Source organism: Eulemur rufifrons, chromosome 18 (genome assembly GCF_041146395.1).
Source record: "Eulemur rufifrons isolate Redbay chromosome 18, OSU_ERuf_1, whole genome shotgun sequence".
NCBI classification, from domain to species: Eukaryota; Metazoa; Chordata; class Mammalia; order Primates; family Lemuridae; genus Eulemur; species Eulemur rufifrons.
This window is the reverse complement of record NC_091000.1, coordinates 32280945-32308520: the sequence shown is the minus strand read 5'-3', so window position 1 is coordinate 32308520 and position 27576 is coordinate 32280945. Positions and strand designations below refer to the sequence as shown.

At 42.3% G+C, this 27576-nt stretch overlaps 1 protein-coding gene across 3 annotated transcripts in view; it reads left to right on the top strand.

Annotated features, from left to right (window-relative positions):
* The first annotated feature begins 3682 nt into the window (after window positions 1–3682).
* Window positions 3683–27576, top strand: part of ZNF827 (zinc finger protein 827) — a 162206-nt gene continuing 138312 nt past the window's right edge. For all 3 annotated transcript variants that reach the window (XM_069493311.1, XM_069493312.1, XM_069493313.1), the window contains exon 1: window positions 3683–4146. In XM_069493311.1, coding sequence (XP_069349412.1) covers window positions 4104–4146 — 43 coding nt within the window. In that variant the 5' untranslated portion in view covers window positions 3683–4103. The remainder of the gene's footprint in view (window positions 4147–27576) is intronic.

Sequence of the window (27576 nt, the reverse complement as noted above, 5' to 3'; positions counted from 1 at the left end):
ACTACACCAAAACTTGATGGAGTGGTAGTTTCTTAGAGGTTACTTACAGTGTGGAATCTAAAACCATGTCAAAGAACTTTTCATACTCCTTTACATTAAAACCCATTGATCTATCTTGTGCTTTGAATGGATCTGTTACTATAGCATGATTTTGTAACATCAAGCACTGGTCATTTGGAAAATATTCATTCACTGAATTATGCAGATCTTCCAAAATGTTGAGACAATATCAAAAAGTTATATTTATGAATACCACTATTGATCTCATCAAAAAAACCTTGAAATATTAGGTAGCTGTTAAACTCATGGTGATGGACACAAGTTATCTAAAATTCTAATTTTGGTCTGTTAGTGCAAATATTGTCATTGCCAAAAAATACTATGCATTGTTTTCCTTGAAATTACAGGCTCACTTCATTCATTTTTTGAGAAATACCCAAGTCTGAGTTTGTCTGTCATTCTTTCAAGTAAAAATAACAGTCCATGAAAAAAGTGGCTATTTCAAACAATCTCACAAGTGATTTTCCTTCAGACAAATGATGTACTTCAGTATGCAGCAGAAGTGCTTTATGTGTACATACCATTCTGTCACAAAGAATATTTAAAAGTCTTGTACTTAAGGATTGAGATTTCATAAAATTAATAATTTTTACTGCTCCATCAAGGACACCCTGAAATGAACCTTTCCTCTTCCTTTCTCTAAATTCACGGTGGTAAAGAATAAATGACTATTAATACATTTTGGTGCCCTTGCCTTGATTAGTGCTAAGGTGGCATTTTATCCACCATTGCATCACCAGAGCAAATGTCAACACGGATAAAAGGGCTAACAACATCTTAGTATTATTTTGAAGATAGTTTTGACCTCATGGACCCCTCTGCAGACCACACACGATTCCAGGGGAAGGAAGTGCTCCTTCTGTCTACCCACACCAATACTTGGGCTTGGATAGAATTTACTCCTGTGAGAGCAAGTGCTTATAGAATGCACAATTTTGAGAAAATCTATTTTAAACTCACATTTGAGAGGTAATAGAGGTGGGGGTGGAGAGAATACTATAATTATTAAGATAAAATGTGCTTTTAAAATCTTGGTCCATGGGGGTTAATCAAAGAGAATAAATATCCCAATCCGAAGATTATGGTCAACAGTCATCCAAGCTAATGGCTCATGGTACGTGCATCCAAAAAGCATATATTCCCCAAATTATTTATTCATTTGATTTTTAAATCCATTGTAGTAACCTCCAGCTATTTGTTTTCCTAATATTTTATGTTAGTCTAACATTAAAATTAGTTTGTGTTTCCTGAGCATACAGCAATTGAGGGTGAGATGGAAATGACCTTGAAGAGTGTTTTGTAGCATAGAGATACCAACCTGAGATTTAAGCAGAATTGTTCTGTCCTTATTTCCATTTTCTATTGTTGTGTATTACTTCAGATAATTTTTGGAAAGAGGTGGAGGTATGAATAAATTCAATTTAAAAATGCTTTTGGCTGTTGATAGAACACCTCCATAATTAAAAGTTGACAGCGTTTGACTGCATGCCTGTAAAAGGTCACAGGAAATGTACTCTGCTTTGAGGAAAGGCCTAACGTGTGTTTTCAATTATAGTGTGCTAAACATTGTGAAGAGTCATAGCAATTCAGGAAAAGGTGGTGGTGTGTCTATGCAGAGTAATAATCCTCAACATCCTAGCCAAAAGTTCTAAGGGAACAGTGGTGGTAGAATGTGGTGACCACTCTGTTTAAGGGTAAAGATCCTACATATTCAGGGGAATGGGTCTACTTGGAATGGATGGGCTCTAATTTATCATTCATATATTAATTTCAAGTCCAATACCAATGACAATAGTCAAACTCTTAAAGAGTTGAATTTGATTCGAGTTGAAAGATAATTCTATTTCAATTTATAATGCAGGGAAACTTAACTAACAGTTTTTTAAAACCAATATTCGAGGAAGAACTGGTTTAAGGTTGATGCTTCATTTTAGACTTGACTGCTGTTTTGTTTTAGATCGAATTCAAGCAGGTGTTTCAAACCTTGCTTCAGATAGCATTCCTTGATACTGGGAAACTAGATTTTTGGGGAGAGTTGGCAGAGAGGGGTTCATCCTGAGATTTCACTATCAATGAAAGACATCTTTTGGGGGATACAGCACTCTTTAAGCTTTACTAACAAAAGTGTGCAAACCTTATTATTTTTAAAGGGGGACGTCAGAATTTAAGCCCCATTGCTCTCTTTAACACCACTGGAGTTGTAAGAATTAAGTCAGAACCTCAAAGAGGCATTAGTTATCCATGTAAGCTAAGAGAGTGTCATTTTAATGTTCTATATCTTCACTGTGCCTCCACCTTCTTTGATGAAAAAGTCTATTTAAAAATTGGTAGGAAAATATTTAACATAATAAGATGATGAGTCAGAGTTTTAAAAAAGCTAAAAAGGGAAGATGTAGTTAAATAATGCACCTTTTTATTTTTTAGCTACATCTGACTCATGACATATAATGTATTCCGCTAAGTTCAAAGTTTTATCTTACAAAGAGAGTTTTATGAAACAACTCTTCTTCAGACCATTTTTACTTCAATTATAGTAGCAGGTTTTGGAGTTTAAATCATTAACAACCTCTGAGTGAACTTTTATCCAAATGACTGCAAGTCACAAAGAGAACAGTCCTCTTTCACCAAGTACCTTTTGTGCTAGAGTGAGACCCGTCCTTTTCTATTTTTCCCCTTTATGTTGCTCTTTGAAGAAAGATGTGTGATTTGTAAAGTAATGAAAGTGTGTATCAGTTAATGAAAACTGCTATATTGGGCTCATAATGCACACTGGAATTGCTTCAGGGTAAACTTCATATACCTGCATTATAGCAGGGAGAAAAGTAAATTTCCGAAGCTGTATGCACTGTAGGAATATCATGTAGCAGTTAAACCAACCATCAGGGGTGACCTAATCTTATTTTTACCCCTTTGTGAAGGAGCTATAATTTTCATTTAGGAGCATTTTTCAGTTTTAACTCCACTGGACACTCCAAAACTGGGCACTTATTCCATCAACCTAGTTATTGATTTCACCCTATGTTATCTTTTTATTTTTTTCCCAAAAATTACCTTTATTGGAATGTTTTTGCAGTGTGTGTGGGAGACTGTAACCTCCAAACTTAAGGTGATGGGGTGAGAGAGGAATTCTCTCAATGACAAATTTTATAAAGAACAAAATGTAGTTTAATAAACAGAAGAAAGTGAAGAGCAAGATTTATTTCCTTTTTTTAAAAAAAAATCAGCAACATAATGAACTAATCGTGGTCGAAAGAGTGGGAAAAACTTTTCCCCCCCCTAGATTTGGCAACTAGCGGGATAAATTTGAAGAACTCCATCCCACCCCCGCACGCGCGCCCCCCATTCTTTCCAGACAGAGCGGTTGTAAATCCCAGGCTGAGTCCGCCCTGGGAGCCTTAGGGCACCTTCCTCTTTGCTGTGTGAGTGTGTGTGTGTGTGTGTGTGTGTGTGTAGCTCTCGCTCTTTCCCTCAGTCTGTGCCTCTGTGTGTGTGTGAGTGTGTGTGTGACAGAGAGCGAGCGAGCGAGAGAGAGCGCGAGAGGAGAGAGAGAGCGAGAAAGAGAGAGAGAGAGCAAGAGAGCGAGCTGTGAGCTGTGCTGCCGCCGCCGCTGCCCTTTGATCCCGACATTAGTGTTAGGGGCTCGGAGACACAGAGCGCGGCCATAGACACCGCCGCACCGGCACTCATTTATTTATACCTCCCATCACACACGCGAGCACAGGACACACACACACTCACACCTATTAGATCCGTTTCCATTGAAGAATATTACGCTCGGGGACAAGCCAGGTGCACGACCAAAAATTAAAAAAAAAAAAAAAAAAGGAAAAAAAAGAAAGGAAAGAAAAGAAGAAAACCCCTCTTCTGGCTCCAGGAAACAAGCTTCAACCCATTGCACACACCGGAGAGAAGGGGTTTCCCCCTGCCCGCCCGCCCGCCCCCCAACTACCTCCCCGCTCCTGCCAGTGTCTGCCTCTCTGCCCCCACGGGGGTTTATTTGATCTCACATTAACCAAGGAGGAGAATGTGAGAAAAGGGGGAAAATGCCCAGGAGGAAGCAGGAGCAGCCCAAGCGCCTTCCCTCACGTAAGTCATCCCTTCTCCACCTCCTCTCGTGCCATTTTCTCGCCCTCCCTCTCCTCTTTCCCCTCCGCAGCCTCCGCCGTTGTTTTCTGCATTAGTTTAGGGTTACAGAGGTGAAACTGACAAAGACACAGCCCGGGTTACTCCTCGTTTAGGTCTGTGCCGAGGCAGCCATGTTGGTGATGATCAGCCCCGTGCCCTTTCTATTCTCTCTCTTTTTCTTTCTTTCTCTCGCCCCCCCTCTTTTTTTCCTTGAGATCGGGCTTTTTCTCCCTTTCCTTCCCCTTCCCCCTCCTCACTCCGGGTTGCTGGGGGGGAGGGGGCAAGAGAAGGGAGGAGGGGAGTAGTGTGGATGCCGGGGTTTTTATCGGGGGGTTGGGGGGGGAGGTGGGAGAGGTTGGAATCTTAAAAAAAATTCCTTGTGGCTCCCGGTGCCTAAGGGTGCGGGGTCGGGGCGCGCGGAGGGCTGGGGGCCGTGACATGGCGTTTGGGGGTGCCGGGGCGAGGGCGCGCGGCAGCCGCCGGGTGCGGGATCCAGGGAAAGGTCCGTCTCCGGCTAAAGGTTGCGCCGGGGTTGGTCGGCCCCGGAGCCGCCGGCGGCAGCGGCGGCGGCTGGAGCAGGAGGAGGCGGAGGTGGAGGAGGCGGCGGCGGAGGAGGGGAGTCGGGGGCGGGCGAGGCGGGAGCGGCTGGGGAGGGTGTGGGGGCACCGCACACAAACACACGGGCACACACGCGCCGCCGGGCGGCTGCTCCCGCGGCGCCGGGGCGAGGGGGCGCGCCGGGGCGCTGGGGGCGCGGGGCGGCCGGGCGGGGGGCGAGGCCGGGCAGCGGCGGGCGGATGTGGGGTGCGGGAGCTGCGCCGAGGCGGAGGCAGGAGGCAGGGCGGCTCGCGGCGCGCGAGGTCTCTGCAGAGCCGAGGGGAGGGAGGAGCAGGGCTCCTGGCCGCAATAAAATGCGGGGTCAGTCGGAGCAGACGGAGCCGGGCGAGACTCGGGCTCTCAGACCCCCCTCCCCGGCGAGCCTGAGCAGAGTCCAGGACTAAAGTGCATCACAGCCCTCCCCGGCGGCAGCCACACACACCAACTGGAGACTCACACCGCCGGCACGGCCGGGTCCCCTTCCCCTCCTCCACCCGCGCCCCCGGTCCCTCTCCGCCCTCCCTCCGGCTTTTCTTTGCGAGACTCTTAACTTTTCCCCCACTCCCTCTCCAGCTCCCCCCCCCCCCGCCCCATCTTTCTCCGCTTTGAGTGTTCCGAGATGCTGCTAAAGCTAAAAGTGAAGGAGAAAGAAGCAACTAAAAATATCCCCCGGGGCCGCCCGGCTCCTTGAATGCAGGGAAGAGGGGGCAGGGGAGAAGGCGTGGGGCGGGGTGACGGGAGGAGGGGACGCGGGAGGCGCGGGAGGGAGGGGTCGGGGGAGACGGAGGGTCAATTTCTCTCCGCTCCCCCCCACGCTACTCTCCTCTCCCGGCGGTTTGGCGCTGCTCGGAGCCCGATCCTGCAAAACCCGGGCTGGGGGCGGGAGCGGAGCCGGAGCGCCCGCCCGCCCGGGTGTCAGGCCGACGTGGTCGGTCACCTGAAGTTCACGGAGGGTGGGGGAAGGGTTAAGGTTATGGTGTCTCGGGCTCGGGTTGTGTGTGAGCGTGTGCGTTTCCGCTGCAGACAGGCAGCGCGATCGATCTCCCCCTCGCGAAATAGCCGCGGCGGTGCCTGCCCGGGGGACCGGGAGGGGGGCGCGGGCTGCTCGGGCCGGGCGCCCCGGCGGCTCCGTGTCACCCGGGCCGCGGCTGAAGTGGCGAGCAAGGGCACTTGCAGGCAGTCCGCTCCGCAAACATTCCTCTTTCCTTTCCTCTTCCCGGTACGCAGGAGTCGACGCAAAGGGCTTGGGTTGTGCTTTTTTTTTTTCCCCCCCTTCCTTAAAAAAAAAAAAAAAAAAAAATGCCCCTGTGTAGTCCTTTCTTCGCCTGCCCGCTAGAGGTTCTGAGGATAATATCACATATGTAATATATATGCACATAAAATCACTCGCAGGCGGCTGCGTGTGTAGGGAAATTTTGTGCGAGCAAGAAGGCGGTGGAGTCGGGGAGGGCGAGTTGGGAGGCTCCGCGCTGCGATTCACAGAAAAGTCGCAGCAGTTGGTGGAAGAGTGTGTGCGTGCACATGGCCGGCCGGCCGCAGTTCCCAGCGCTTTTCGGGGGCGTGCGGGGGCGGGAGGGGAGGCAGGGATCCTGGGGGCGTCAGGGGAGGTTTGCCCTGCTCCGACAAAATGGGCTTCAGTGTTCTCTGCGAACTTGCCCTTAGATGGCAACTTTGGGAGCTGATGAGCTTGTGTGCGAAAACAGGGCGGTGAGGTTATTTGGTCATTTTCCTTTCTTCTCTGCGCCCCTGCTTTAAAAAAAAAAAAATGTTGGCGGGGTTAGAGGGAGGGTGGGAGAGGAGAAGGGATTTATCTGTTTCGGCTGTGACGGAGATGGAACGCTTTCCCTCCTCTTGTGTGTAGCACGGTCGGGCAGCTGCAGCCTGCCCTGCTGGTGACCTTGACCCTGACCTCGTGCTACTACCCTCTCCGTCTGAGAGGAAATTCAGGCTCCATTTTAGCTCGTGTGCTTGGTGGGCCTCTCCTGCGCGTTGATGCCTGGTGATTAAGTTATATTTTGAGAGTGGGCTCTCTCACTTTGCTCTCTAATTGCAATCTCTCTACTGCTTTCCACTCACTTAAAAAAAAAAAATCGCCTCCCTCTTCCAGTCACAAAGTCACTTTTACTGAAGTAAGAAGCAATTACCTTTGGAAACACCCTGAATGTCCCTCCAATTTTTTAAAGGGAAGCCTTAATTGTCGAAGCTTTTCCACTCACTTTTGCATTGAATGGATTTTTGTGGATGTGTGCTGCCTGTTCTAAGCGTGGTTTACACATGTTTTGTAACCAATTTGCATTTGGACTAAGAGCAGTTTCTGGGCAAATGGTGTATTTTGCAATTCAGTCACTGTAACCCAAGGCTTGCTAAATGCTGAAGAAGTCTCAAAGAAACTTGCAAGTGGGGTGGAGATGTAATAAATATTAACTTTGGTAAAAAATTAGTGTTACTTTGTATTTAATGTAGAATATGATGGTAGTTCTAAGTCCCAGTTTTAATGCAAACGTTTTGTTTGTTTATTTATTTGGGGGAGGAGGCTTTCTCATTCCCTGGAGAACTGCTTTGTATCAAAGTTAAAATATAGTAAGCCTGGGGATTAAAGTTGCCCTCATAGAAGGCATCCCAGGGTTTTGAGAAGTTACACGGGGACAGATTTAAAAGTTGACCCTAAAAGAAAGGAGTGATGTGTGTAATGGGATTGGGGAAGGGAGGTCTTGGCCAAGTGAGATGGGGAAAATTGCTTTTGAAGCCAAAGAGCCCTTCCGAGTAAATACAAAAGTGGTTAATAGCCACTATTGATATATTGTTTTAAGAATCTGTAGAACCTGTAAACATGCATTTAAGAAGTGCAAATTAGAATACAAAAAAAAAAAAACTTATGAAAACTGAAGCTATAGAAAATTCGGAATATTCTCCACTCCTTTTAGGTCCCCCCTTGTCTTTGCATCCCCCAATGATATAAAAGATTTCTAAAGCATAAACCATTGCTACTTATAGACTCTTTCTTCGTGTTGAATTTATTTTTCTGTTATTAAATGTAATACTAACCAGGCACAGTCTGGATCTACAAAGCCCACAGTCCTCCCACTCGACAGCACAGATACCAAGGAACCTGGAAGTTCCACTCCAGAGTGGATTAGTCCTGGAAATCTAGACTAGCGCTTGGTATTATCTGATACCAAGTCTGGGGTGAGCCTCAACCCCTGGCATGGAGTCCCAGCAATTCTCCACACCGGGCTTTGGCCTGCTAAGGTTTCCTAGCTCCTTCTGTTCAGCTAGACACCCATGGGACTGTTCAGAACCGAATTAGCTTTGGAGATGGGTGAGCCTTTAACCTGACACTACTAACCTAAGACTTAGGTTTCTGATTTAAAATTCTACACAGTCATTTCCTCCTGGGCCTCTGAAGTAAGTGTGTGTGTTTGTATCTGTGTTTGTTTTTGTTATACGGGCCTCATACATATGCAGGAAAAAAAATGGCCTGTACTGTAAAGTTGAATGGTGATCCTACTGTCTACAAACCAAAAAAAAGTTCTGTATTAACTTTTGCAGGTGACCCCCAGTAATGGCTATTAAACCTACACTCTTTTTGAGAGGTGACTTTAAAAATTATCATTCAAAATAAAGCCTGTATTTCTTGGCCTAGAGCAACAGTCATCATTTTGGGATTTAAATATGACTCTCTTGCTATTGATGGCTCTTTTTATAAAAATTCTTTTGATTAACAAGGTCCAATACCATATTCATAAAAAGTCCCAGGGGCCCTTTGAGCTATACCACCCACTTATCTTTAGCAGAATCCTGAACTGCATAATTTAAAAAAAGTTTGTTAGCCTAAGAAAGAGGAAGAGAGGGAAACTGATGCTGTGACTGTTTACCAGGTGCGGGACTGGGTATTGTATGAACATCATTACGTTTGGGATCACAAACTGAAGAGGGAGAGGATGAGAAAGGGCTTTCTCCTGCATTTTTTGCGCCTGTAAGTCCTTTTACCACTGGTGATCAGCACTTTTAATATTTCTTCATTAGCTTCAATTTACCCATAAACCTTTATGAGTTTAGATCCCCTTATATTTATCATTGAAAATTTGCCCAATGCCTATTCCCGAGAGGGAGCACAAAGGAGAAGTTAATACAACAGTTGTTTTATTATTCCAGTATTTTCATTGTTTACTCAGATGTGGGTCAAGACTAGAACAGGTTATTGTGTTCTTCATTCATTAACAAAACTTTAGAAAATTCTCTCTTGCTTTCTAGTAAAATTGGAAAGCAAAATGACTGAAAAGGAACAGGATCTCTTATTTTTGTAATTTTACAAGTCTTTTCAAGTCTGATGAAAGAGAAAGGGGTAGGAGATTTAACTCTTCCCCTATTTATTCTTTTTAATTTTTGTGGTGACCAAGCCGTGCCTCCTGACTAACCATGACAGAAACCATGTGGGAAAAAATTTGAGTCTGAAGTTGCAAAATATTTCACTGATCCTGTCAGCCAGACTTAATGATTCCAAAGTACCCAGGAGCAGTCTAGGTTGACGTGGGAAATAATGCCGGTCTGTTCTCTGAAAAGAACATCCATGTATTCCTAATACAGTAAGTAGGGTATCACTGAGCTTTCCTGTTAAAATAAGGAAGATAGCTCAAAATTACATTCCTTCCAATGCTTCAAAATAGTTTCTAATAAAAAAATTGATTTTTAATTTATCTGCATGCTGCCATCTCACTCTGGGGATGACACAGCTGGTGTGAGTTGACAAGTCTCTCTGCACAAAGTGTTAATAAATCATGCTGGAGAAGTATAAATTGGACAGCTTTTGACTAGTGTTAGAGCTTGCTGTGCATTTGAGATTTTAGAGTCTTTGAATGGCTTCTATTAGGAGAGTTCCAAGGGAGGTGTAGAAAAATCTCTATCTTGTGAGGCTTGTAAAATTAGGTGGACAAAGGCTGTGGACACACCCAAGGAGAGTGTGTTGGTGGAGTAACCAGGCAGGCTTCTCCTGGGGTCAAAAGTTGGTTTACAATACAAGGAGTCCTATTAATGTCAACATGTTCTTGTAGAAAAGGCTGGTTTAGAAATGTACGGTGCCTGGCTGGGTTAGTAAACTAGCTTACTTAGTAATCCTAGTAGTTTGGGTTTGGATCATTCATATCTGGATGAGTTAGTTTTACAAAAGAGAAAAACTCTTATCCAGCATCACTATATATGGTCACTTACATGCAAATTGATATTTTTTGGACTCAAAGATGAGGCGATATCTTAGTTCTTTTGGGCTACTATAACAAAATGCCTTAGACTGGGTAATTTATAAATATTAGAAATTTATTGCTTCCAGTTCTGAATGTTGGGAAGTCCAAGATCAAGGTGCCAGCAGATTCAGTGTCTAGTGAGGGCTCAGTCTCTGCTTCAACCATGGCATCTTCTCACTCTGTCTTCACATGGTGGAAGGGGTGAACAAATTCACTTAGGCCTCCTTTATAAAGGCGCTAATTACATTCATGAAGGCTCTATCCTCATGACCTAGTCACCTCCTAAAGACCACACCTATTAGTACAGTCACATTGGGGATTACTTTTCAATGTATGAATTTTGGGGGTACACATTTAGGCCATAGCACAAGGTATGAGGGAAAGGATAGTGGGGCCCACATTGCTACAGTGTTTAAAACTCTCTTGGTTTCTATGATTGGTCAGAAATGCCATCTGGGAGAGCTGAAGGGTATCATATTCCTGAGATTGGGTTAATATATCCTCTATCCTCATTTGAAGTTGCCATGTCCTCCTCCATTCTTCATTTTTAAATATCCGATAGAGTTAATAATCCTAATGGGTAGGAGAAGGAAAAACAAACAGAACAGGCTGGAGCTGATCTCTCCATTCTGAGTGATGTATTAGTAATTTTCTATAATTTAATCAGACTGATCGCAGAACAAGATAATGAGAGTATGACCTACAAAATAGGACTTTTGGGGGCGTTAAAGGATTTCTAGCATAAGGTTTTACAAGACTATGGGCTTTGTGGTGAAGAAATAGACTGTGGGTTTTCTCTTATTGGAAAGAAATCCAGACCCGGCCTTGTTATGGTAAGACATGAGCTTTTTCTCATCAGATTTCATTACTGTTTTGGCTTAGTTAATGTACGCTTAGAATCACATCTTAGAGTTATAGATTGTAAATGATGATGCCTCTTTCTGATGTACTCTTTCTGTCTCCTACTTTGCCAGGTGTAGCTTAGTAATTCATACCATCTAGAGCTAAGTGTACAAAACACTTTACGGTTCATGGTAGCTGAAATGTCTTCTGTCATATTTTATAAGAGAATAATGTGCAAAGCACAGACCTTAGAAATAGCTAAGAGTACTTGATGGGCTGAAGTTTCTAACTGCTTTTCTCCCTTCTGTTTGGGAGCAAGTTTTATATTTCTATCCTCTGTCTGTAAATTATATTTTTTATGATACTGGAGAATAGTGTATGACTAGGTGCTGAAGCAGGGGCCTCAAAGATGACTCATATCGTTCCCTAGGGACCCACCTTGGGATGGAATTGTTCTAGTTACAAGGTAGTTTCATAAATAAAAATCAGAGTTTGGCTTGATGATAATCTTAAACTGCATGGGCGCATATTGCTGTTTATTTTATAAAAGTTAGCTTCCCTGTGTACACACACACACACACACACACACACTCACAGAGGCTGCACTGTAGCTAATTTTATAAAATGCACAGTGATACGCGCCCACGGCCTGAGGTCAGAATGTGGCCTTTAGCAACTCTGCTTTCACAGACTGACCTAGGGTTATATTAAATGCAGCAGATTCTGTGTGCCTAAAAAGGATATTGTTTCCAACTGTCCATTCCCTTCTTATTAAAAAACAACTTCAACTGCTGAAGGTCTGCCTCTAGAGTTCTTAAATGACCCAGGTTTAAGGTACTTCTTGCTTCTGTTTTTAAGAAAATCCAAATTCAGCCAAGTTTTACCTACCAGCAAGGAAGAAATGCATGGACCTTCTTGGAGGCTGGGGCCTGAAAAAGCAAACCCTAAAATAACCTCTCTCTCTCTCTCTTTGGTAATTTCTATGTGGGTCAGAGAAGTGGTTAGACCCCATTAGAAGTGTGGTGTAAGGGAAAAAAGAAAGGGGGTTAGAGAGAGATGTGGATCTCAGGGTGAATTGTTTTGAGTGCTCTGAAGAAGCTGGCCTTCAAAGGGGACTGAAGAAGGCCAGGAGAAAATGATCTTTTACATGATTGATCAACAGCACTCTGCTTATCTGAGCTTTTGATACAAGCTGCTGTACTTGTGAAGGGTGATGGATTTTTCTAAGGTTATATAGTGCTAGTATCTTAGGTGGTCTGGTGGTGTACTTTAAAAAGCTTTTGTTGTTGTTTTGTAATGAGGGGGAGAAAGAGTCATCTGTGACTTTGCCCTCTTTTCACTTTGTCTACGGTATATGGTACGACTAAAGTAAAACCGGAACTCAGATGCTTTTGAAGTTCAAGGGGTAGCGGTTAAGTGTACTAACTCTGGCTCTAGGTTGTTCACATCCCAGCTCTGCCACTGACTAGCTGGGTGATCTCGGGCAAATTACTTACCTTCTCTGTTCTCCAGTTTCTTCATCTTTAGTGGTAATAGTTCCTATATCATAGAGTTGTTATGAGGATTAATTGAATACATACATAAATGCTGATAGTATACCTATATATAAAATCATTACTAATTAGTACCTGCTGCATAGAAAGAGCTCAGTAAGTATTACCTATTATTAAGTCTATGAAATATGTTTCAATTTGCTTAGATTGTGATTAGACTATAGGCATTTCTGACCTGGAAGTTTTTGGTGGTTTCTATGGGTTTTTTTTCCCATATATCTCATTAGAGTGATGAGTAATAATAATATAACATGGTAAAATTCTTTTACAAGGCTATTATTGTAAGGCTTGACTAATACTTGTTTCATAGGTCAACAGTATTATATTAGGCTTTTACTGCAGGACTGAGTTTCTCTGTTTATATGATTTGACTTGAATTATATCTAAGTTTTATAATAATCGTATGCATTATAACCAGATTTTATGGTAAAGTGAGGACAGTAAATCCTCCTTCAGAGACTTACAGTGAGACTCAAATTGTAGAATGTTTAATAAATGTTTATTTATTTATTCATTTATTCAACAGGCAGTCCACTGATTAAAGTAACTCACAGGAAATTTATATTGGGTGTTCCATATGTTATATAGGTACTAGTTCAAATTTTGCACAGAAAGAAGGACAGGCGGGGTCTGCAGAGAACCAGTCCAAGAGAACACATTAAATAAATCTTAAATGAAGGATTGAGGGGGGTGTGGGGGTGTGTGTGGGAGAGAGAGAGAGAGAGTGTCGGGGGAGATAGATCCGTATCAGAGGTCACAAGCTGGTGCCATACTGATGTGTTTTGCCCCAGACGGTATGTTTAAAAACTTGAGACAACATTTTGGAAATTGGAGGTTTCATATAAAAATCTAAATTTCCAGCTTCTTTTGAAAACTTGGAAGAGCCAGCAGCACTGGGCCCACCTCCCCACATGGCAGCAATCTGCTGTAGTCGGCGGCGGCTGTCTCCCTTCCCCAGGCATGTGCTTGTCAGTCTGCCGCGATTCCTGCCACTCGGCCACCATGTCCCCATATGCATATACATCTGCCTACCTCCCTCAGGTATCTTACGTCGGGGGCCCTGCAGGCATTAGGATTAGAAACTGTTCTGCATTACCCAACATTCTTTGATCTTTAATTCATCTCTAAGTCCAAGGTGTTGTATGCCACATTCTATGGCAGTATTAAGAAACCGTGTAAGACAGAGATTAAGATCCTGGCTGCACCACATTTTAGACACAACATTAGCGAGTTACTGCAGTTCTCGGCCTATTTTTCTTGCCTGTAAAAATGGGGGAACACTGTAGGTTCTATGGTACTAAGTGGGCTCAGACATATAAGTATTCAGACTCGTGTCTGGCATGTAGTATGTGAACAATAAGTGCTGACTATATTAATATACCTGAGGTGTGAATTCATTTCAACTGAGAATCTCAGTAGGATTGTTTTAACTGTACTATGTATCAATAAATTAGTCAGGGACAATTATTGCTGCCCATCAGCCTCTGATCACCATCAACCAACCCAGTGGTTCTCAGCCCTGGCTTTACATTAGAATCACCTGGGAGATTTTTAAAAAATTCAAACACCCCTCAGAGATTTATGTTTAATTGGCTCAGGGAAGAGCCTGGGTGTGAACATTTTTAGAAAGCTCCCTGGATGATTTGAATGGATAGCCAGGGTTGAGGACCCTGAACTAACCAGAACTCCCACTCTGGGATGATATCATTTCAGCCAAAAATAAAGACTTGTGATGCTAAGCCTGGGAAGCTTATTGACCATAATTTGTTAGGCTCTTAACACCCTAAAATTAACTCATAGACTTGAGTAATTGCCTCCAACTCCTCTAGGCTGGAAACCAGAGGTTCAGGGAAGGAACTTACACTGGGCAGGAGACACGGTCTCTACTCCTCCCTTGCGTTCTTCATCACCAAGGTTTCTCCTTGGCTTTGTAACATTGGGCAAATCACTTAACCTCTCTGTGCTTAAGTAGCTCCATCTTGTAAAAGGGAAAAGAGCACATTACTGAGACTTTCTATTTATATTATGCTTTATTGTTCATGAAGAGCATCTGCCTGTGAGTCAGGCAGGGAAGGGCTGCTTCTCCCACCAATCGGACAGAAGTGGAGACTGAGCTACAGAAAGAGGAAGAAACTGGCTCACGGTCAGCAGTGTCAGCACTACCCAGGCTGGACCGGCTGATGATCTCCTGAGGCCCAGCACAGCTCTAGGTCTGTGAAATCTTCATGGGATCTCACAACCTGAAGGAGATGCCTTGTCACTCCAAACTCTGCTCAGAGAGAAACCCTCCACTACAGGAGGACGAGGACCCCTTCGCTGCTTATGGAACATCATGACTCCATGATTCATGAAACCTTGTGCTGCCAATAATATTTCTTTCCTCAAAGATTTAAGATCTGAGTTTCTGACCTTAGACTAAGCAGAGGGTAATAGAATAGAGTCACTTCAATGACACTTTCTGGGGCCTGGACTGTGTGCTCTGTATGGAGAGTATTGCCTTCAACTCATGGCCTAGAATTAGGCGTCGTTTTCTAATCTGCACTTGTTTGGCCCTACTTGTTAACCCGACAATCCCCTCTAGAGCATGAAACACAGCTGTATTTGGGAGGAAACAAAATGTGGGAGACCCTATGCTCCAGAAAACGTTAACCGAAATGTGCTATATGATTTCTCCCTTCCAGGGGAAAGCAAACCTCAAATAATAACTTATTGGGTTTTAATCTAACCTTAAGAAAGTGAGAAATCAAATTACAGTGAGCCGATTTCTGACATTTATAGAAAGAGAGAAATTTCACAATCTAGAAGTAGGATTTGGATGGCTACACTAGTAGATGACAGAGAGAAGTGCTGGGCACAAAAGGCTACTCAAATACTTGTTGATAGGTGAAAAAATATATGCAGAAGAAGAGAAAAAGTACAAATAGTTTAAATATGACTTGGATGTACTCCATAAGGCTGGAACTGTAGACATCACAGATATTAACTCTTTATTACCTTATTTTTAAAAAACCTATATTGGCTTTAATGACAAAAGTAGTACATGCTTAGTATAAATAGTTAAACCTATGTATAAATGTATAAAGTGCAACAGTCCCCTCAGCTCGACTTCCACCTCCAGAGAGAACCACTATTAATCAACAAGTAATATTTAAAATTAAGCCTTTATTTGAAAAAAGGATAGATTTCAGCAGAGTTGGCTAAAGGAATTCAAGTACAGAATTCAGAACAAGAGTGGCAGCATCACTCTTGTAAACTGATTAGACACGTCTATAGTATTGAATCCCAGACTGGGTGCCCTGATTTAAAGGGGGAAATTGATAAACTAGTCACCAGAAGGGAGGCAACTGGAATGTTGTAGTCTCTTGGAATCATGATATGAGAAATTAATTACTGAAGCAATTGAGAATGCCTAATTGGAAGACAAGAGTGGGGGTGGATTAAAATTGTGCATGGTAGCTATATTCAAATATATGAAGTTCTGTCAAGTGAAAAAGGGAGTAAGCTTGCTCTGAATTGTCATTCATTCTAAATTCTCAGCACATGTGTGGTAACTGATACTTCATTCATTCATTCCACCAGCAGTAACTGGGTGTATGTATGTCAGGGATTAGGGATTTGTGGAGCTGGATAGAGTATGGTCCCTGCTTTTAAGGAGCTCAGAGCCAAGGGGGCAGAAAAAGAGATGGAAACAAATAATTAGAATGCAGCTTGCAAAGTATTTTCATGAACTTATGAAACGACAACAGAGACTAGGACCAATAGGGTAGAAGTTATAAGGAAGATAAATTTAATTTGATAAGATAAGGACCTGTTGAATAAACAAAAATGTCCAAAAATGAAACAGATCTTATGTTTACAAAGAAGTTCATTCGACCACCTGTTAGGGGTGATTTTCTAAGGACTCTTAAGTAATGCAGGGTGGGATGAGGAGGAGAAGTGTTGAACTCTAAAATCGTTTAATATTATGGAAGAGAATTCTATAAAGGAAGTGGTGCTTTGCTTGGTTTCTGTTATGAAATTGGATATCTGTTCCCACAGCGGGGGAGCACATCTTTCGGTGTACTGAATTGAGAGCCTTTTGGGAATAAGGGTAGGTGGCAACTCACATGGTGTCACGTTAGAGCAGTGAGGATTTGATCCGCTGCCAGTTGTGCTCCCCACTTGGTGCTCATTCATGGAGAAGAAATTTTGAGCACTCACCTGGCTCACGGAAGTTCTGTAGGATGCAGTCTCTGCTGACAGTTCTTTCAAGTGTTGACACAAAACAATCACAGAGGATAAGTACAAATCAATGTGCTAACAAGCGCAAGACAATATACTATGAATTAGATGTGCAAATGTTTGAGGAAACGCAGAGTAAGCGGGAGCGTGATGGGGAAAAGATTGAAGAGGAATGACATAGGCATCCTCGAGGAAGCGATGGATTTAGATCTTGAGAAGAGAGGAGGGAACATTCCAGGCAGAAGAAATGACATTAATCAAAAGAGGTTAAAATAAACTAAAAGTATGCAGGAAACAGTAAAAGAAGGGACCTTATTAAACCAAAGGGGCTGTCTTGGTGATGTAAGGATAACAGGTAGGAAAATATGAAAGGAGCTGGCCCAGATTACAATTGCTAAATTGAGTGGCTTGATCACATCTCAAAAATGAACTGTGAAATGTGGTGGTTTCTTTTACTGTGATAAAAGTGGAGATGGAAGATGATGGCCTAAAGGAAGAAATGGATTTTTCAAGTAGGGAGGCCCGCTGAAAAACCAAACTCGGAGGAATGGCAGTGGATGCCACCTCTAAAGGGGCCTGTGGGCGAGCCAGGCCTGGGGACGGGCTTCGCAAGCCCAGTGCTGCCGAACTCAGCCAGGGCTGGCCCTCGCCTCCTGCCCTTTCCTTGCCCCTTTGGTTCCTGAATAATCAGCAGGGAAAGCTCTAATGCCGTTCCTCCCTTTGAAGGCCAGGAGTATGTGTTCTTTGTAGAAATTATTATCTAACATTTATACATATATAATGAAGCATAATGACAAAACAAACATCTATAAACCTACTGCCCAATTTAACAAGTTTCAATGCTATTGAACCTGTCTTGTGTATTCTCCTGTTCCCTGTCTCCTAAGAATTCCCATGACCCTAAATTTTATTTACTGTTTCCTTTGCTTTTTCTCTAGGCTTTAATTTACCATATTGTTTGTTTTGTTTGTCTTTGAAATCTGTAAAAGTGGTAGCATACAGCACATGTTCTGCGTCTTGGCTTTTCATTCAGCGGTTACCTTTCTGAGATTTACCCACCCTGATGCATGTAGCTGTGGTACATTCATTTTCACTGCTCTCTAGTATTACTCTGTAGAAACATACCACAATGGATGTTTTCTTTGTTTCCACTTTTTGCTGTTATGAACAGTGTTGCTGTGAACATGCATGTACATATCACTTTGGCCTGAGTGTAAATTTCTCTAAGACACTGGTTCTCAAACATTTTGGTCTCAGGATCCCTTTACCAGAACCCCTGAAAGTTACTGCGGACTCCAAAGAACTTTTGTGTATGTGCATTGTATCCATCTATCTATTTCATATTAAATAGAAAATGAGATTTAAACCAAGAAATAATTTTTATTATTAAAAATAATAATTCTAACCCATTATATGTTAACTATAAATAGTATATTTTTAATGAAAAAATATTTTCAAAAAAAATTTAGTGGCATTGTTCTCTATTTTTGCAAATCACTAATGCCTGGCTTAATAGAAGACAACTAGATTCTCATTGCATTCAATCCATTGCGACATGTTTTGGATGGAGTATATGAGGGAATTCAACTTCACACAGATATATAATAGCCTTTCCAGATAATTGTGAATATTCTTTGATACTACAGTAAGACTCAAAAAGAGGTAGCTTTTAAAGGTTAGTTACCATGTTGAATCAAAACATTTCAATGAACTATTCGTATTCTGTTAAATTAAAATCCACTGGTCTCTCTTGTGCTTGGAATGGATCAAGGTGCATGTAGCATCTTGCATCTACCAAATGCTGACACATTTTGTTATACGGCATAAAAAATTTATTAATATCAACACTGATCTTACCTGAAAAGTCTTTAAGTACTGTATTGGGAAGCTGTCAAGTTCACAATGTAGGATACAAGTTTTCCAAAATTTTAATTCTTGCTTGAAAGCTTGAATTTGATCATTGCCAACAAGTACTGTCAGTTTTTTCTTGAAGTATCAGTCTTACTTAACTCGTTTCCAATAAAGAGTCTGCCAGATACCCACGTTTGAATGACCATAGTTTGTCAATTATTCTTTCAATTAGAAGTGATGTTTGATGAAAAAAGTGGCCAGTTCAGCGCCTAATTCAAACAATCACACATGTACTTTTCCTTGAGACAGCCACCATACTTCAGTAATGGCAGAAGTGCTTTATGCATATATTTATTACATATAATATTAAAAAGATATTTACAGAAGGATCAGTCTTAAATAAAATTAATAATTTTTACTCCTTCATCAAAGACACTCTTAAGTGAAGCTGGCAGGATTTTTCTGTTGTTAGTGCCTTGATTTGAGCTAAGGTGTCAAATCAAGTTTTACCCACCATTGCTTTGTATCATCACTACAAATGTCAACAAAGTGAAAAGAGCAAGTGCTATTTTAGTATTCTTATAAAAGCCATTTTGATCTTGAGGATCTCTGAAAGGGTCTCACAGACCCCCTAGGGTTCCACAGACCACACTTTGAGAACCACTACTCTAAGATGTCTACACAGTAGTGGAAATGCCCAGTCTTAGTGCATGTGCTGCTTTAGGTTATTAAATATAAAATGTCCAATTTTGAAACAAAAGCATAGTTTATTATATCTCAAACAAGAAGCAGTACAATTAATCAAAGTATGCACCTAAACTGTTGACAGTGTTGCCATCTTAAGGTAGCTTGTTTATGCCAGCAGCAAAGAAGCCTGGAGAGTGAATGGCGATGAAATCGCAGAAGGGATTTTCCACAGCTTGTTGAGAATTGAATATTTTTCCTTGCAAAAAGTGGTGCAAAGCCTGGAAGAAGTGGTAGTCAGTTGGTGCAAGGTCTGGTGAATATGGTGGATGACAGAGCATTTCCAAGTCCAGCTTCTGTAGTTTAAGCAGCGTTATGCGACACGTGGTCAAGTTCAAGTGTTGTATTGCAAGAGGATTGACCTGTCTCTATTGACCAATCTTGGCTGCTTAATCACAAGCATCCTCATCATTTCGTCCAATTGGTTGCCGTAGACATCTGCTATAATCAATTGACCAGGTTTCATGAAGCTGTAGTGGATAATACCAGCGCTGGACCACCAAACAGACACCATTAGCTTTTCTTGATGAATATTTGGTTTGGGACTATATTTCAGCACTTCATCTTTATCCAACCATTGTGCTGAACCTTTGTGATTGTAAAAAAGAATCTATTTTCATCACACATAACAATACGGTGTATAAATGGTTCGCATTTATGTCATGACAGCAAAGAAAGGCAAGCTTCGAGATGATTTCTTTGCTGATGCTCATTTGATTCATGTGGAACCCATCTATCCAGCTTCTTTACCTTGCTCATTTGTTTCAAATGGTCCAATATTGTTGGAATAGTAACGTCAAACCTTGCTGCTAATTCACTCATAGGTTGAGATGGACTCACTTCCACTACAGCTTTCAGCTCATCATTATCCACCTTGGTCTCAGGTCGCCCATGTGGCTCATTTTCAAGATTAAAATCACCAGGACAGAACTTCTCAAACCGTTGATGTATTGTGTGTTCATTAGCCAGCTCCTTCCCAAACACTTGTTGATATATTTCAAGCTGTCTGCGCTGCACTGGTTCCACGACGGAACTCATATTAGAAAAGAACACGAATTTTTGACTTCTCCATGGTTTCACAAAAATTGCTCTAAAATAATTTTTGAAAGATAATCACAAGCCAAAATGTATGTTTGAAAGACAGAGGATGTACCATCACAATAAAAATAAAACAAGAAGTGTCCAAGTGAAATGTCAGAGATATCAACTGTCAAACATAGTACTTAAGGAAATTGGACATTTCATACTTAATAATCTAAGTAGTCTATAATGTAGCACTTTGTGAATATCTTCACTAAAGAACCCAAAAGGCAAAGAATCCTGAAGACAGCCATCCTTACCTCACAAGGGTTCTCGAAGCATCTTTGAGGTTTCTCTGAAGTACCTTTGAATTCCCTCATTCTATCTATAAATTTCGATGAAAATACACATTTTACTCTGTAATATATCTGATAGTTTAAAAATAAAAGTCGTGTTTTAAATAAACTCATCTCTTCCCCATAAATACATAAGTAACGGTGTTGGTCTATGAAGATGTTCCATGTTTATCCTGTGATTTCCTGGTACCCCTGTTGAAGGAGAACTCCCGTTAGTGCCACCGGTCCAGTATGATTTTTCTTGGAAATTGCATAGTTGCAAAGAAGAGGTGGTGAGGATTTTCAGGCCTGGGGAGCTGGGAGTATTTTTGGTTTTCTTGTGTTCTCTTTCTGGGTTGCTATCCTCACCATCCATTAACCCACTCACCCAAGACAGAAACCTGGGTGTAATCCAAATGCCACCCCCTCCTTGTCCTCCCCCATGGAATTGATCACCAAGTCGCATTGATTCTACTTCCAAGATATCTCTAGAATTCAGCATTCCCCACCCTCTGCCGCTGCTTTAGTGTGTGATCCTATTTTCTCCCATAGAGAATTTAAGTAGTTGCCAGCCTACATCTTTTTGTTGCCTCAGTCTCACTGTTCCCTTTCCCCACCCAGCCTCTGTAATCCAGTCTTCACACTGCCTGCCACCACGGTGGACTTTCTAAAACACTCACATAATCCAGATAATCCTATTTAAGATCTTTTAGGCATTCCCTAAAAGGATAAAGTTTGGACTTCTAGACTTTGCTAAGAAGCAGCAAAGTCTACAAGATGCTTCACCATCTGAGCCCACTTTCCTCTGCTGTCCTGTATACCTCTTATTTCATTCTATCAGATTATCTGTTCTGCAAACCATGCTTATACCTCCTTTCCTTGGCATACTCTTTTCCCTGTTTCTGGACCATCTGATTTGCCTGATATCCTCCTTCTTAGCCTTCAACACTCAGTTCTCTGAGAAGCCTTTCCTTCTTCCCTCCTCCGTTGTCCCACCTACTGGGCATCCCTTCCCCTGGTTCCCATGGCTGTGTCAGAATAACCTGCCCACATTTAATCACTTACTCATCCATGTCCTTATTGACGGTGAGCTTTTTAAGGGCATGGACTGTGTCTTACTCATTTTTGCTAGATCTTGCTTGTAACAGTACCTGGTTATTGTAGGTAGTCAATAAATATTGCTGAATAAAATGAATGGAGGGAGAAGTGAAGAACTAGTCACAGAATCAAAGACTTAGGAGATGTTCCGTTCACACTGTTGAATGAATGAATGAATGAATGAAGTTATGAAGGGGGTCATGGAATCAAAGACATAGATGGTGTTGCAGAAACACTGTTGAATGAATAAATGAAGGATCCAAGGGTTTTAGATGTGTAGAGGACTTTGGAGGCCATCTCCTCCTGTCTTCTCTTCCAGAAATGAGATAACGATTTGTGTTAATTGTACATCTGGGCTGGGTGGGAGGTGACGAACAGTGCTGTGGACATTCATGTGGATGTGTCCCAGAGATGAGTGGAGAGAGTCATGTGCTTCCCTTCCCAAGGAGACTTGCCAAGAAGAACAGAGGCCGTGGCCTACGCCACAGGGGATACCACAGTCTAAGTGCAAGAGAGAACGTTTGTGGTTGGAAGTCTGTGGCACATTCCAGACTGTAGAGTCTCCCTCAGCTATTGGCTGTTGCTCCCTTTCTGTCCTCAAACTGTGCCAAGACTGTCAGATTTTCCTGATGACTGGGCATATTCTGCATCTGGATTCCATGGTCATAACAACCAGAAGTTTCCTGTCCTCTTTGGTTGGGGAGATTATGATATAGAGCTGGGTAGCAATGTCAACAGTGCTGAGGTAAGCCCTACTCTTTAAAACACCGTGTTTTCTCATCTGAGATCTAGGTGCCTGGGAGGAAGGGAAAGGGAAAACTATTATTCACTAAGTGCCAACTCTATGCCAGGTGCTTTACTTACATAATGCTAATTTACCTCTACAATAGCCCCACGAAATTGCAGGTTTTAATATCTTATTCTAGAAACGAGAGAGAAGGGGCTTATAGACGTTAGGTGGGCTTAGTGCATAGCAGGGCTGGATTCCAGTGGGAGTGTCTGGTTCTAAAGCATGTGCTGTTTCTGTTCTGCCATGCTGTTTCATGCTCTAAAATGGTTTTTTGCTATACGAAACTTACTGTGGCCTTATTTTATCAAAGTCATAAATTCTTGACGTTGCATGTATTTTGTTTATTTAAAAGGAGGAGAATCTGTAGTTTCCTAGTTTAATGTTGCCCATGCTTTGCAGTTTACAAATACTTGGCCATCTTTGCAAGACCACTGTGTATGGGAGGGAGCAGGTGTTACTACCCTATTTTATGAGTGAGGGGGCTGAGTAATGGAGGACAGAGTGTTCCACATCTTTCTGGTTCATCACTATATTCCTGCTACCCTGTCTGTGGGTTACTATATAGTAGACACTCCAATTTTTGTTAAATAAACATCAGAAGTTATATAGCTGGGAAGTTCCAAATTCAGAGCGGTACCAGGTCTCCAAGTCTCCGCTCGGCACTCCTTCCACTGCTAAACCATCCTGCTTCTCCAGAGCCTTCAGCAGAGATGCAGCAAGAGCTCATCCTCTCAGCACCTGTGGGACTTGGGAGCCCTCCCATCGGGCTATCAGGTGAATTTCCACAAATCTAAACAGATACAGGTGGCGTGCTAGAATAAGATCTTTCTTGTTTTTGCTTCTCCTTACTTAAATACTCAGGATAGGATTTTAAATTATTTCTATCTGCCTGTCACTTCTCAATGAAGTGATTGGGAAAGGATTGATTGATAGAGGATTTGCACCAGGAGGATCCCTGAAAGCAACTACTACAGTGTTTTTCAAAACTGGGGGAAAAAAAGTTGGTGGAACTCTTGTCTTTATGGAGAGCTCCACTATATAGAAAAGATCAAAGCAGGGCTGAGCTGGTTAGGCAGCTGCTAGGGAAGGAGCTGGGAGGGTCCACGGAGCTGTGCTCTGCCCTAGAGTCCTAGGATTTCTTGATGTATAGTTTGTAAACCACTGATCTATCCTAACCCCTCATTCTATAGATGAAGAAACTGAGGCAATGAGGCACAAAGGTGCTCAATGACTCACACAAGTGGCTGGATTAAAAAGATGATGAAACTTGTTGCCATATATCTGAATTTCTACTACTGTTTTAGAACACCATTCTGCTTTTATTATTAAAAAAAAAAGTACCTTTTCTTTAGAGCAGGGGCCAGCAAAGTATGGCGTATTTTTGTGCAGTGCTGTGAGTGAAGAATGGTTTTTATATTTTTAAAGCATTGTTTAAAAGAAATAAGCAATGACAACAATAAAAAACAAAGAATATGGGACAGAGCCCTTATGTGGCCCACAAAGCCTAAAGTCAGATTTTCTACTGCTGATATTAATGTGGAAATAAAAAAAAAAATAGAGCTTTCTCTAAGTAACTTCAAAACATAGAGATTTAAAACAAAACCTGATTAGTTGAACATATTTACATCAAAAGCTTCAGAGTGAGACTGTCTCAAAAAAAAAAAAAATTAAAATAAATAAAAAAAAAAAAAAAAGCTTTTCAAACTTGTGTTCCTCAAATGAACTTCTTTAAATTGCCCAATACATTTTCACCTTCCTTTTCAAATAACCAGTTTTTGGTAGAGGATAAACTGGTTAACTAAATTCTTATAATACGTGGGATATGTTGCAGCTAGAGAACTGCAGAGAGCTCTAAGTTTTTTAAGATGAAAAATAAGTGGTGTGTTTATTCAAATACAAAATTAGGGTCTTTTATAGACTCCTAAAAGGTTAAGAATAAGGGGAACTGATGTACCAAGAATGTCAGTGTCACTCCCAGGAAATGGTATAAGCATGCCAGAGGGTTTTTTTGGGGGGGGGGGCGGGCACCTACCTTCAGGTTGAACCTTATTTAAAGCAACAGTAGAGCATGTTCCAGAACCTCATTCTTACCATTTGATGCATTTTCAGACATGCTATTTGTTTGACTGTGTTCCCCAAAGTTCACATGTTGGAAATTTAATCCCCATTGCAACAGTATTGAGAGGTGGGACCTTTAAGGGGTGATTAAGGGGGACCTTAAGAGGCTCTGGCCTCACGAACAACTAATGTTTCCACGGGAGTGTGTTTGTTGTAAAAGCCGGTTCAGCCCTCTCTTGCTTTCTCTCTCTCTCTCCATGAGGTGCCTTTCGCTATGTTATGATGCAGCAAGAAATTCCTTGCCAGATGCAGCCCCTCAATCTTGGACTTCCCAGTCTCCAAAACTGTGATCCAATAAATTTCTGTTCTTTATAAATTATCCAGTCTCAGGTGTTTTGTTATAGCAGCCCAAAATGGACTGAGACAGAAAATTGGTACTGAGAAGTGGGACTGTCACTGTTATAAATAACTGAAAATGTGAAAGTGGCTTTGGAACTAGGTAATGAGTAGAGGCTGGACGAATTTGGAGGAGCAGGCTAGAAAAAGCCTAGATTGCTGTAAACAGAGCATTAAGGGTGATTCTGGGGTGAGGGCTCAGAAGAAGAAGAGAGCTATGGGGAGAGTCTGAAACTTCTTAGAGATTACTTAAGTGGCTATGATCAGAATGTACGTAGAAATAAGGACAGTAAAAGCCAGTCTGATGAGGCCTCAGACAGAAAAGAGGAGTATCTTATTGGAAATTGGAGTAAAGGCCATCCTTGTTAGGGAGCAGCAGAACTTGGCTGAACTGTGTCCGTGCTCTAGGGCCTTATGGAAGGGAGAATTGGAGAGCCTTGAACTAGGATGTCTGGTGGAATTTCTAAGCAAAATATTGAAGGAGCTACATGGCTTCTATTAACTGTATACAGTAAAATGACAGAAAACAGAAATAATTTAAAGATGGAATTTATCATTAAAAGAGGAACAGAATTTAGGGATTTGAAGGATTCTCAGCCTGGACAGGTAGTAGAGAATGAAAAGAGCATTTTCAAGGGAGGAAACCAAGGGTGTGGCCAAGCAAGGGCTTGTAAGATTAGCTGTGATTAGAACACCGAGGCTATTCATCAGGACAATGGGATAATGACCCCAGAGGCACTTTCCAGAGTCCCAGTGCTGTCCCTCCCCCCACTGGCCCAGAATGCCAAGGCCTGGGGGAAGGAAATAAGTCAAAAGAGAGGCCTAGTGTACCCTTGGGCCCTTGGGGCTGGCTGCCTTCCAGGGTAGGGCTCCTAGGTCACCCCAGGTGTGGCTCAGGGGGGCTCAGCAACTTTGGAAGGTGCAGGTGGCAAATCTTGGTGATGTCCCTGGGGTGTTAAATCTGCAGGTGTGCAGAATGCAAGAGCCCTGGGCTCCCTCTGCTTAGACTTCAGAGGCTATCACAGACTGCCTGGGGGCCAGGCAGACACTTGTCCTGGGGTGGAGCCAATGCAGAGAGTCCCTACTAAGGCAATGCCTGGTGGAGCCGTAGGGGCAGGGCTACCTTCAAGACCCCAGAACCTATATGCCGGGCCTGCAACTCCAGCCTGGGAAAGCTGCAGGCCAGAGACTGGAAACCTGGGGGGGGGCCTGCTGGGTGGACCGAGCCTAGCAAAGGGTGCCTGAGGCCCCAGTGTACACAGGATGCAGGACATGGCGTCAAAGGAGATTATTCTGGCATTTTAAGATTGAATATCATTTTCCCTGTTGGGTTTTGGACTGACTTAGGACCAGTTATCCCTTCTTCTTGCCTATTTCTCCCTTTTGGAGTGAGAATGTCTATCCAATGCCTGTTCCAACATTGTATTTTGGAAGCAGATAACTTGCTTAATTTCACAGGCTCACAGCTGGAGGAGAATTTGCCTCAGGATGAATCGTGCCTTAAGTCTCATCTGTATCTGATTTAGATGATGCTCTGGACTTTTGGACTTTTGAGTTAATGCTAAAACAAGCTAAGACTTTTGGGGCTATTGGGATGGAATGAATGCATTTCGCATGTGAGAAGGACATGAATTTTGGGGTCCAGGGGCGGAATGCTCCCATTTGAATATTTCCCCCAAAATTGATTTGTTGGAAACTTCATCTCCAACGCAACAGTGTTGAGAGGTGGAACATTTTAAGAGGTGATTAGGTCATGAATGGATCTGCCCTTATCTCAGAAGTGGGTTTGGTATTTGAGAATGGGCTTGTCTTGAGAGTGGGTTTGTTATAATATAAAAGTGAATTTGGCCATCTCTTGTGCACTCTCTCTGTCCTTCCACTATGTTATGATGCAGCAAAAAGACCCTCACCAGATGTAGCCCTGGATTCATGAGCCAATAAATTTCTGTGCCTTGTAAATAACCCAGTCTCAGGTATTCTGTTATAGCAGCACAAGATGAAGTAAGACAAGAAGCATCCAAGCTTTGTTGGGAAATGGAATGAATGTCTCCTCTGGAACATCTCTGCTGGTGACAGAGAGCTAGAAAACAGTGCCAGGTTCCTTTCAGGTGAAAGATCTGGCAGAGCTCTCTTAGTGAAACTCCCAAGTGGCAGGCCTGAGAAATGCCCAAGAAGAAAGGAAGTCACCTCCAGGATTCTTCAAAGTGAATTAAGTGGATAAAACCACTGGACTCAAGTTGTTAAGGAAATATTAATTTCGTTTTGGCATAGCCTGGCCCTTGGAGTTACCTTAGTTTGTTGGTTAATTGTAGTTTTTGTTAATTTTCATTGTTTTTTGGCCCTCATCATTGACTTCTTAAGTGCGTACTAGAAGATAGGCAGGAAAAATAAAAGGAGAGAAGGAATAAGACTGCATTTGATCGCTTGATAGCAGACCTGGCACAAAGCCTAAAAGGAATAAAAGTTAAAATTGTTGGACTAAATCAGTGTTTTAAAGTTAACTTTGAGTTACGGTTGTCCTTGAAATTGGCTGTTCTTTGGTGTCATGGATTCTTGTGCATACCCAGTAAAAATACTCTTCACACAATCAATAGCACCAATATCCTTTTGTGAATATGTAGGGGGAGCTGTCTCCTTTGCCGCTT